At 38.0% G+C, this 12,460-nt stretch overlaps 3 protein-coding genes across 3 annotated transcripts; all 3 read right to left on the minus strand.

Annotated features, from left to right (window-relative positions):
• Window positions 1-5,279: 5,279 nt before the first annotated feature.
• GCK72_005145 (uncharacterized protein) lies at window positions 5,280-7,317 on the minus strand (the record flags this gene model as incomplete). The annotated part of the gene is made up of 12 exons (XM_053725055.1): window positions 5,280-5,390; window positions 5,444-5,551; window positions 5,632-5,706; window positions 5,750-5,828; window positions 5,873-6,027; window positions 6,071-6,179; window positions 6,222-6,328; window positions 6,375-6,444; window positions 6,491-6,715; window positions 6,758-6,894; window positions 6,944-7,109; window positions 7,166-7,317. The coding sequence occupies 12 exons, from the start codon at window positions 7,315-7,317 to the stop codon at window positions 5,280-5,282; spliced, it is 1,494 nt and encodes a 497-aa protein (XP_053589249.1).
• A 467-nt stretch (window positions 7,318-7,784) lies between these two features.
• GCK72_005146 (uncharacterized protein) lies at window positions 7,785-9,635 on the minus strand (the record flags this gene model as incomplete). Its single annotated transcript, XM_053725056.1, has 6 exons — window positions 7,785-8,096; window positions 8,141-8,434; window positions 8,479-8,593; window positions 8,642-9,235; window positions 9,281-9,472; window positions 9,532-9,635. The coding sequence occupies 6 exons, from the start codon at window positions 9,633-9,635 to the stop codon at window positions 7,785-7,787; spliced, it is 1,611 nt and encodes a 536-aa protein (XP_053589250.1).
• A 362-nt stretch (window positions 9,636-9,997) lies between these two features.
• On the minus strand, window positions 9,998-12,151 carry GCK72_005147 (uncharacterized protein; the record flags this gene model as incomplete). Its single annotated transcript, XM_053725057.1, has 5 exons — window positions 9,998-10,093; window positions 10,141-10,222; window positions 11,465-11,771; window positions 11,827-11,986; window positions 12,035-12,151. 5 exons carry the CDS (start codon window positions 12,149-12,151, stop codon window positions 9,998-10,000), a joined length of 762 nt encoding a protein of 253 aa, XP_053589251.1.
• Window positions 12,152-12,460: the final 309 nt, after the last annotated feature.

Here is a 12,460-nt window from a genome sequence, read left to right on the forward strand (position 1 = left end):
GAGCTTGAAGTGATCTGAAATCGGCCGTAGTTACGAGAAATCGGGCCAGCTCTTCACCGAAAAAGCTGAAATAGATCCGGAAGATTCACTAGCATCGTGAAGGTTTTATGAACGTTTTGGGTTTTCTTTAGTCGAAGAAGACCAAGCAAAGCCATGAGATGAAACTAAACCAGCCGATATTTTTCAGAACCATCGGTTAGATACCCAGAATCGAAACCACCAAACAAAAAGACACGTCCAATAAAAGAAAGGTGTGCATCTAAACTTCTCCCTTGTTAACTTCTCGATATTTGGCACAATGCCGTAGTGAGCAAACTGGGAGAAAGAAACGAAACGCGCATCAAATAAATAATATAAAAAATCGAGAAACAGCGGTGGGGCAAATAAAAAAAGTATACAAATACATGTACATGTTGGTTAGTAGCGGGAGTGTGGAGGGCGGGAAACTTATAGAGGAGGATATATTGAAAAAGGGGAGAGAGAGAGAATTAAAAAGGAATATAATTTTTTTTACATTTATTAATTTATTGATGCCTTTCTGAAATGTCAAGAACATTGAGACATACCTAGGTATGCGAAAACCTCAAGAATTGAGAACCAGTTTTTACAAAAAGAGAAGAAAAGGACGAATCTCTAATTGAACCTAATTGCACTTTGATCAAAGAATCTGATTGTGGCTAATTGGATCTTCTTTCTCTTGAAAAGAAGACGAGAAAGTGGAGAGCGGTGTAACAACCTTATATACCCGAAGAGATTTCGTAACTGTTATTTCAGATAAGTCAATCGGATATTCATATTTTTAAGATGAAGAATTAATCTTATCAGTGTTGAAATATCAAGAGAAATTGTGAAATCTAGAGGACGTCTGAATCTTATTCACTCCATAACACGTACAAATCTGTTTCCCATTTATTCTCATTTTTCTAATTTTCTATGAATTGGTTGGCACGGTGCCAAATGGGAAACATATGGGTTCAGGAATAGAAAAGTGGTTTTGCAAGAGTACTAGTACAACAAAAAACGAATAGAAGTACAAGACGGAGGAGGAGGAATGATGATGATGGGTAGAAGAATTTTGGAGGTTGACCTCTTGAAAATTGCGACGGATGGCGACAGGTGTTTTTGTTTGGGAATTGGGAGAGAAATAGAAGAAAAGGGGCGGAGCCACGGAGAGTGAAGAGAAAATGGTGGGAAATCATCGGAAATGAATAATTGTGTGGAAAAGAGGTCTAGACGATAACGGATAGGTTTGGAATTGTTTTTCAAGATATAGTATTCTGGAGAGTGAGAGAGCACAGAGAAGCTAGACTCTCTTGTTTATCTGCGCACTTCTCACTCTCATCAGTCTAAAAAGAAAATAAAAAGTTTGTTAAAACCGTTTCCACACTAATCCAAACTCCCAAAAAAAACGAAATGGTGGAGAAGGGGGGCTAAAAGTGAAAGTCGACCACTATTTTTTTGCCGCATCGGTGCACACACTTGGCAACATAACAACGGAAAAGAGGAGGGGGGAAAATGAGGCAAAAAATAGGGAAGCGGGAGAAATAGAAGATGGAGAAGGAGTGAATTAGAAATAGAAGGTCGTAACAGTTGAAGTGAAATAATAGAGAAAAAGAGGAGGGATGAGTGAGGTGTTTTATTCTAATTTATGACTATATGTAGGTGATGTGGAAATGTGGGTTAGCAGGGAGGGAGTAGTAGGTTATGGGATATTTGGGGGAATAAAAAGGTGGCTGTGATAGATGAAATTGTGTCGGTGTTTGTAGATCAGAACCGGGAGTTCCGGTTCAAACTCGAATGAGTTGAAGTAAAATAATAGAGAAAAAGAGGAGATGGATGAGGTGTTTTATTCTAATTTATGACTATAGGTGATGTGGAAGTGTGGGTTAGGATGTGATAGATGAAATAGGGCTGGTGTTTGTAGATCAAAACCGCGAGAGCAAGGGCTGATTTTTCTAGAAAAACAGTATTAATCAAATTCTGATTCATACCAGTTGCGGGTCAATCTCGAATGAGTCCTCAGCAACAGTAAGAATTAGATTGAAATTACAGATATTCTATTAGAGAAGAAGACAATGATTCCTATTTAAGGCCATTTCCTATCACTGAATTTTCAGCAGACTGATCTTCTGGAAACTATCAAAATTATACTTTGTCTTCAACTCAATCAACTTTTAACGCTTCTCCTCATCTAAGCTAATTATAGAGTGCCACAATTCCATGAAACACATAATAAGCACCCACTTCACCTAACCCCTAATTCTCGAAACCCCTAATCCCTCGAAGCCTATAATCAAGGAGTCCAGAAAAAAGATACAAAGTTCCTTCACAAAATGAGCAAAAAACTTTTGAAGAGCAAAGAACTTTGACATGTGTCAATCTTCTTTCGAAGCGTGGGAGAGGAATTGAACAAGGACCAAGACTGCCGTACAAATGAGATTTTCAACACTCGGCTGGCTGCTATGAGGAATGAAAAAAGGAATAGAGAAAACAGAAAACAGAATAACATAGTAGTAGTAGTGGAAGTGTAGAATAGCTGACCGCAGTGCCCCGTGTGGACGTAGTGAATTCTGAATAGTCAAAAGAGAGAGAAAGAAGGACAGCTTCACGGGCGGTCCCTCCCGTCGTATTTCTTTTCACTCACTACTATTTTGCAACAACATGCACACAACACAATGTGAAAATAGTGTTGCATAACACGAGAAGTCAGAGAAAAGTGGGACGCGAAATTGAGATGGCCAGTGAGAGAGTCTCTCACTCCGCCCAGTTGCTGTGTGGTCGGACGGGACGAAAAGATGCACTAAGAATTCGGTTGGCACCGTGCCAACGAGAAGAGAGTGTTTGTCAATAAGAGAGTGGGTTCAGATAGAGAGAGAGAGAGAGAACAAGTAGAAAAGAGTGTGACATTCTCTCGGAGATTGATGAGAAACGAGGGACGAGAGACGAGAAATTGAAAATGATGATGGGATTTAGAAGGAGGTGTTTCCGGTCTCATGCTCTCTCTTTTCATCTTTTCCAGATTTTGATCATCGATAACGGAATGAGACATTTGGAGAGAGAAGATGATGATGATGATGGAAAAGGAAAAGAAGACGAGCGGAGAACAATTGATTTCAGAGAAAATCCTCTATGGCCTAATTAGGTATATTTTTCAGATTTTCTGATACAGAAAGCATCTTTAGCTAAGCAGAGATAAGAAGATTGGAACTCTAAAGTGATAATTCAGCTTAAAAGTGCAACACTTCATAGCCAAGGCTATCACATTTTCAGCGAGAATTGTATTTGTGCTCTATTCAATCTAATAAATTATTATAACTTAAAATGAGAAGTTGTCTAGAAATGTTAACATTCTGATTGAGGATTACAGAAAATATTCAACTTTTCTGAAATTTAGCTCAACGCTGAAATTAATTTAATTAATTGAGGTACGTTCTTCTAATCTGCTCCTCTCTGTTTTAATCCCCGTACATCATTTCTAGAACTTCACCAAAAACTTTGGTTAGAATTTAGAATCTCTAACACTTTCTCATTTTCAAGGTATAAAAATCGAGGAGCCAATAAACCAAACTTTTCAGAAAAAAAGTCAAAATTCTCACTTGTGACAACAAATCGACACACAAACAGACCACACGCCAACTGACTTTCTTTGAAAGAAAAAATTAGTAACTAAAAAAACTATACAACACCGTGAGAGGAAAAGAGAGAAAGAGAAAGAATGTATGTAAAATGAGAAGGCGTTAAGCTCGAAAAAATACTTCTGTTACTGGAAAAGTGGTATTTACGACTGAGGGTGGGGCGACGAGCCGGTGCTGAAAAAAGGAAAATAGGATAAGGAAAAAGAGGAGCAGGAAGAAGAAAATCGACGGTGTTTTGTTGACAACGACTGAAAAAGTAGAGGGTGAGAAGGAGAAAAAAAATGGAACGAGGAGTAACCAAAACAACATTAAAATGAGTGAAAAAAGTCGAAAATAACAACATAAATAAAAACAAAAATTAGTAGTTTTGAAGAGAGTGGCTTGTTGGATAAATAGAGAGATGGATTACCAGAAAAAAATGAGCAAAAGGGGAGGAGGAAAAGGAGATTGCGTGTTCCGGTGATGAGAGAAGGGGATGGGGATTAAGCTAAAGTATTATACACTTTCAGAAAAATAACAGAGTTATATAGAGAGAAAATGAGTGTGTGTCTGAAAATGGAAAGAAGCGAATTTATGATTCAAATAAACTAAAAATCATTTGAAATTGTTAAGATCAGAGAACGAAGAGTGATATGCTCAAATTACAGCTTATCATAATGTTAAAACTTGAAGGAGCTAAAAACAATGAAAATCTGGATCTGATAAATTATGTATTAGCACGGCACGCTTCTTACAACCGCGCTCTACCGAAACCGAAGAGAATTGTGTGCAAAATTGAGTGACTCAGAGAAAAAGAGAAATTTTTCAAGAGGGTTTCGGTGGAGCGTAGTTGTAATGTAAGAACTGTGTTGAGCTAATAAGGCCTTTGGTCATCCGGGTGGCTTCTACCATTCTCAAGATTCCAGAATTCCAGTTTTCAAGATGAATGCATTGAAAGTCTCAAGAATGCTCTCAATATTTCAGCTGATATGATTATTGAAGTGTTATATAAACTCATTCTGAAACACGAACGTCTAGTCTGAATTCGGAGATAACACACAACATGGGCTCACCATTTGAAATTTAACCAAAAAGAAAAAGACTTTCGAGTTTTTCAGAAGCTCCTCAAGAAGTTTTCTGAACCATCTAGAAAAAGAAAACCACAAGATCCCAACCCCCATCGTAAAACTACCATATCCCAACTTCAAAGTACTTATCTCCAATTTCTCGGAATGACTTTTTCGAAAGTCGTGAAATCGAAATGGAAACCCAAAAAGAGGTGGTACACTTTTGGTTTCCTTTTCTAATCTCACCAATAAAATCTTCTCTTTTCCGTTTCTTTTACGATTTTGTTTGTCTCTCTTCCCTGTTTCTCTCTATCTTTTTCTTCCATTTTGGTACTAGATACTTGAAAGAAAAAGAAGAAGAAGAAGAAGAAGAAGAAGAAGAAGAAAGCACTCCACACAAATTAGATCCGCTTCTAGTGTGAATAAGAATAAGAAGAAGCAGAAGACGACGACGGAAGAAGAAGAACATGATTTTAATTTCAAAGTGTTGCCATTCCGATTTCTAAAAGAAGAAGAAGAAGAGAGAAGTAATTAAATTTTTTATTCAAATTCAGTGGCAAACAAGAAATTGGTAGTGGATTTACATATGAAATGAATGTTATATCGGTAGGGTATAGTTGGCGAGTTTTCCAGGTTGAGCAGACAAGAAATTATTAATCATTTGGTAGGATGGTCCCGGGCGGTCTAGTGGGACAAAGTGTCCAGCACCCTGAAGCATACGCTGTAACCCGTTTCTTATATTTGACATACCTTTACAGTAACCACATCAATCGACAACTTTGATCCCAAGCGATTTGCTCCCTCGTATCTCATGTAATACCCAGCCAACACCTTGTTATCAGAATAATACCAAGGAGTATATTTCACTGTCTGGAAAAAACCAAATATTCATTTTCATCAAGCTAAAAACTTGCCTTTCTCAAGTTATTCTTCTTTGCCAAATCCCGTACAAAATAGCCATCTGCCATATAATTACAAGCCGTATCGACATCTCCATTGTAGATCAAAACTCGGAACGCAGGACCCTGAAATTAATATAATCAAGTCACCACCCATAACAGAAGATACCGTATAATTATTGAATAGTTTTGTGAAAAATGGAGTCATGTCTTGATGTGTCATCACATATTGATCATAAATTGCCATGCTGGAATTAGACTGGGTTACTGGGATCTTTTTGATCGAACTCACTTGCAAACTTTCCATTTCTCTTTCCTTTTCAACCACTCGCTATCAATTTTCAATGCTTTCTCAACTTCTGATAACTTCAAATACTTATGAATAGCCACGTCATCCCAGCAACTGTATGATGTTTTATCATCAGTTGAGTACTTATTCCATAAAGCCTGTTAACTTAAAATTTTGATGGTTTATCTGAATATTCATTACAGAGATTCCTTTGCGAGGTGCTAGCTTCAAAGTCTCTTTAATCGGATCCGTAGTATTTGGAAGTGAGAAGTTCGTGTAACAATCATGATAGTAATTGAAAAAGTCATAGCTAAAAAATCCATTTATTTGTGATCCTCATTACACAACTCACCCTTCCCAGTTCTCCGTAAATTGTCCTAGAAGCGGTTCGATCAATCTACCGCACTCTGTTTTGTTGTCAACCATGTAATCCATTTTGTTGGTGGTTGTCATGAACTGCTGGAAAAAGAAGATGATATCACAAATTTCAGAGGTTTGGACTTACCATGAAATCATAACTATCCACATCCCGAGCTCCATCAGTTTTACATTTGATCTTTATCTCATCCCATTCACTAGAAAACAGTAGATGAACACAAAAATTTCGATCACAAAACTTACTCCGGAGAAGTTCTCGCATGATATGCACTCCACAGAATCATGGTATTCGTTGATAACTTCACATTCATGTATCCGTTTCCTATCATCAACCCTTTGAAATTCTCATTCGGGAATTCCCTTTTGGCAATGGATTCAGCCACCAATGCAGATAACATCGGGCCATAAACTCCTCCATAAGACTCTGCAGCAATGAAGAAATCATTCTTTACATAAGATGAATGTTTGCTGAAAAACACAAGTAGATAGGTCTTATCACTTGAATTTCACTTCTCAAAAAAGTCCAAGACCGCATTAAAGTTCTGTGCAGCAATTCCATCATCATCCCCTTTCGATACATTCTTGACTTCCAGGTCATACGAGAATCCTACTCCGATGGGTGATTCCAGGAAAAGGATGTTAGCTTTCTGAATTTATATTTCAGTATTGGATTCGAATTCAATTTTGGAAACTCACATGATACCAAGAATTGACATTTTCAAACAATGATTTTCCATCAAAGTTTACATATAATGGTCCGAATTCTTCAAAAAATGCACCAAGTGATGAGCAGCCAGGTCCTCCATTAAACCAGATTATCAGAGGAGCATCTTCAGAAGGTAGATCACGAGATTCCAGAAGTCTAAAAACTGTTACGGTAGTTAATATATTCAATCCAGATGAAACCGGAAAACTTACAAATAAAACATTCTCTGTGTTCCGTTCTCATTCGCTTCCAGATATCCTGATTGTAACTTCAGGTTACCAATATCAGAATTACCTGGTAGCTTCACATAATCACCACTTGCAAATTTAAGAATAAACACAATAAATAAAAAGAACCAGGGCATCACACAGTTTCTCGAGAAAAACACCAATAAAAAAGATAACTTCTTTCCTTTAATACACGGAATAACAATGACGAGACGGAAGTTTTTGGATGGAGAAAAAATGGAAAACTAATATTCCTTTCATCTCATTTTTCATCCTCCCTTCTCTCTTTGATACTGTTCAATTTTCACTTTTTTCCTATACCTCCACCTCTTTTCTGTGTCTGTACTGTGTTATTCGGTATTCTATCAAACATAATACCCCCTTGACGCGTTTTTTCTCCATCAGACCGCGCGGATTTATTTTGATACTTTTATTGTATTGACAGGTCAAACGACGAACTGGAATTGAGTGACTTGGAATTAGGGCAGAAAAAAAAATGAAGGGATAGTTGGGGTGAGAGATAGAGAGGCTATAATTGTTGAGGTAAAAACAAGACTAGAGTTCAATCAGGGATGATGCAAAAACACTTCATTCCAATACTAAATCATGCTACTTTACTCTTTGTTCCTTCTCCTGATTCGACCTCTGCTTCAGATGTTCCAGTAGTTGCTTCTGCCTCCGCAGTCTCTCCAGAAGTGATCTCGGTAGCCGTCGTGTCTCCAGATGAAACCTTCGATGTTTCTTCTTCTAACATCGCCTGACTATCACTAGAATCTGACACTTCGTCTTGTCCAACATCTTGAAGATTCGCATTTCGAGATTCTTCCAAATAGAGATAGACAACAGTGATTCCAACTGAACAAACCACCAGATTGATCAGAAAGAGTCCAGGTTCAAACGAGAATTTCAATGGTTTCTGAAACGGAAATTGCGAGATCAAACACTCATGAAACAACAAACCGTCAACGATGCCACAATAGTTCCCAATCTCAAACATATATTCGCAATTGCTGCTACAGTAACTCGGACATCAGTGGGTATCAACTCCGCTACCGACAGATAACAAGTCTCTGTTGAAAGCGCTTGGAATGAGTAAGCACAGAGATAGACAATCAGGTACCACGTCGTTTCCTTGTTATCCGTAAACAAAGCAATGAGAATCAAAATGTACGCAAGAATAGCAACTCCTTGGGAGAAAAGAAACACCGTCCTTCGACCCAACCACTCAAATCGAGGCTCCGCAAACCCGAAAATCTGGAAAAGAACCTATCAGGAACTAGAGAACACTCATGATTTACAATTTTTGAAATAGTAAGAAGTAATCCGGATAGAAATTGTCCAACATATAAGTTCTTCGACATATCAGCGCCATTCAGATCCGTGATGTAAGTGGCCATCCCAACGTAAAACCACCTAGAAGAGAATCCTCACAGTTCTAAGTCAATATACACAGAAACTCACATGAAACATAAAACCAAAAAGTTCTTTCGCAATCTCTTATTCCTCCACATATCCATAAATGTGATCTTCTTCAAATTATTGATTGTCGCTGCTTCTTTCTGTTCATATTCCAATCCACACAAATCTGCAATCTGTTCTCTTGCTTCATTCGCTTCTTCTACTTTATGCTTTTGCTCCAAAAAGACTGGAGATTCTGGAAGTTTCCAAAGAATCGGGAAGATGAGAGCAGATATTGCAGCACAAAGATACGAAGCCGTGTGCCATTCACGAGTGATGAATGCAACAAAGACGACTAGAATTCTGGCATTCGCCCAATTCGAAAATGTTCTCAATTGGAATCTTCTCTTCGCTGAAATCATCTCAGACCCATAAGACCATCCAACGATTTGAGCTCCAGCAACTCCAACTCCAGTTGTAAAACGGAAGATATAAAAGGCAGTGAGTGATGGAATGGCAGCAGACAGGACGAGAGAGACAACTCCAATAGCGATCGATGCGAAATAAATTGGACGTCTTCCAAGTTTATCAGCAAGAATTCCAAGTACAAGATTAGCGAACAACACGCCGAGATACATGTTGGTAGAGGCGGAGTAGCTGAAATCGTGGTAGAAAATCATTTCAATTTTATCTGTTTCTCACTGTGTCAAAGAAGTGCAATCTTGTTGATAATCATATTGAGCTGACTTGAAGTACAGATACTTGTTATTTTCTACACATTCATCAAATTGAGATTTCGATCCATTCGGTACCAGACAGATATTCGGTTTGTTACGATCATAATCCTCCAGACATTTGCTCTCCAGTTTGTAACAGTGACGCTCTGAAAGTTGTCTTCAAAAGAGCTCTAAAGTGTTATATCACCTGTATTACAGTAAGTTTTAGGCATGTACTCAAGAAAAATGACAAAAACCAATTGAGCCGAGAAGAAAAGAGCCATTTGATAAAGAGCCATAATCATCACATCGAGACGCCATTGTCCAGGTGGAATGTTCATTTTGATGGAGCTTTTTCACTGATTCAGATTTAGGAAAACTAGCGATTTTGGTGGCGAATTTGATCTAATCGAGTAGAGAATAAAATTAATTTTTTGGAATTTCAGAAAAACATACTAATTATTTGGGGCAGTACGGAAAAGATGAATTCGCGTGATAGAATTAAAAAAAGCTTTCCTGTATTTTATAAATGTATCTTATTTTCAATTGTGAAGCTGATTGAAATTTTCACACAATTATAATTTATTCTAAAAATACAAAGAATGAGACATTTCGTTTCTTACAATTTCTTCTTGACTTGTACTAATTGACCCTGACTTCGCTCTGAAAGTGAACTGTCATTAAATTTTTCTCAATATGGTATTCAACGAACCTTGGTGCTTCTGGCTCCTGATGTAGTCACAGTAACATCTGCCTTATCGGTAATTTGAGTGCTGAATGTCTTTTTGTGTTGATTTTTCTGAAATTTAAGTATATAAATTTAAAACCAAATTCGGTAGAGGCTACCGAGATGAACTGTTTTCCATTGGGTCCGCGAGAGATTCTGTGAGCTGACTCCTCGTCGGAACTACATACGTCATAGGTGGTCCTGAAACAAAATACTTCTCATGAAGAAATTCCAAAAACGATTGCTCCCGGTGAGGCTCGAACTCACGACCTTCACACAGGTGGTTCGCGATGGATGCTATATGGGGCGTATTCAAAATGGAAGCATATAACCTTCCATGTGCTCGCATAAAACGATGTGCTTCGCGCGCGGAAGTGATATGCTTCGAGGCGTGGTGCTTGTGGCACGGATCCTGCGTGCTTCCATATAGCTCGCATATAGGATCCATGTTTTCACCGTAAACCTGAAACTTGCAACGACACTCCGCCATTGCACCATGGCGTGCTGTTTATCGTAATTGAAACTGCATTTTTTTTCAATGACTTTTTCATAATTTTCTCCGTTTTCAAAGATTTTCATGCACTTTCTGTAAAATTTTGCTGAAAACAAATTACGACTAAATAAAAATTAATTTTCAATTAATGTCCAAAAAGTATAATTTTAATTTTCAAGCTGAATCGCGATTTTTTAGGGAAAGCTCAATGAAATGAAACGATAAAGTTATCTTATTCCATGAAAGTAAGAGCGTCTTTCTTTATCTTACTTCGGATTGGCTATAATAATCATTTTTAGATGGAAAAAGGTAAGACGGTAAGTTTTTGTCAAGACGAAGTAAGAAAAGTAAGAAGCTCATCACTGTGCACTGTGCCAAACGGCTTTCGGAAAACATTCATTTCATTGATTAGCTTATTTGAACTTTTTTGATTCATTGATTGATTTCTGTTTTTCTGTAAGAAATAGAATGAAAGAAAAAGGAACGAAAAAAAGTTATAGTTTTTGTGCTTTCTCGAAAACTATTCGTGTTTTTGTTTCTGAAAGTATAATAGTCGTAATTTGTTTTCAATGAAAACTGAAAACGGAGAAAATGAATATGTCATAAAGAATAGAGCTGAACAGACTCGGAATGGAATAGCAAAGTAGCAACACATTATAATGGGTGGAATTAGTGGGCGAGAGCATCGTACGAGCTGTCGGTAGGCATGATTAACCGCAAGAATAACACGGATTGCGCGTGGGTCATATATGCTTTTCGATGCCGCATGCTTCCATATACCAGGCATATAACTAGCACATAAGTTTCCTATGACTCCCATATTCGACACCGCGCGAACGCACAATGCTTCCATCGCGAACCACCTGTGCAGATTATGAGACTGACGCGCTGCCTACTGCGCTACGGAAGCCACGACGGCCCTTGTATCCCTCTGCGTAGATCAAACTCACAACTTGGTCTTCTTCAACTTTTTCATCGCCCGTGCAACCGCATCCTCTTCTGTCTGCTTGTAGTTCATTTTGACAATGACTAACGGAGTGAAATGCCACGTGGCACAACAACACATAAGACAATTGATCAACGAGGTGACGAACATAACAGAGTCGTAGGTCAAACTCATCGCATCATATTCAGAATAACGAGTGATTGCTTTGAACGATTGACGGTATCCGGCTGGTTGAGGGTACATAATGGCGATTTGGAGAAGTTTACCGGCGCATTGAAGGAAATAAATGACGATGAGACATACGAGAAAAGCTGAAAATGGTTTACAGAGGTTAAAAAATGTATGTTCATTGTCAACTGTACTGACCACTTCTTTTCGAATAAATCGCCAAATATAGAATCATCAACTCCAGAATCAATACGATAATTAGAACATTGTGAATGATATTTTCCAGCCCTCCAGCCAAATGAGCATATGCCTCTACTAAATATACGTACCATCCTAACGATGTGCTCACTTGGAATGTCTGAAAATGGGAAAGAAAAGAGTGGCAAGTCTGCTCAACCGAACAAACCGCAAGAATCGACGTGGCATAGATAATGTTGAGATAATGACGACGGTTATCGACAAGCTGACGGATTTCCGGAGCGTCTTGTGGATATTCCTTTATATTACTGGAAAAAATAGTCATTAAATGACTTCTCAGCAGTGTCTATACCTCATTCCGTTTCGAAAACCAATCGTTTTTCGATTGAACAATCCAAAAATTGAAATCAATTCTCTCCTGAAACTCGGAATTTTTTTTCCACGTGGTTGCACATTCTCTGTAAAACCAAGTACACGTCGAATTGCTTTTCGGATACTTTTATTCTGCAGTATTGATGGTATATTTACGATTTACAATCAAGCGAAATTTAGAATTTCACAAAGAGAAAAGTGGGGGCCGGGGAGACAGGAAGACTAGGTTACAAGAAGGAAAATATACAATTATTTTTGTATT

This window comes from Caenorhabditis remanei, chromosome II (genome assembly GCF_010183535.1).
Source record: "Caenorhabditis remanei strain PX506 chromosome II, whole genome shotgun sequence".
In the NCBI taxonomy this organism is placed as follows: Eukaryota; Metazoa; Nematoda; class Chromadorea; order Rhabditida; family Rhabditidae; genus Caenorhabditis; species Caenorhabditis remanei.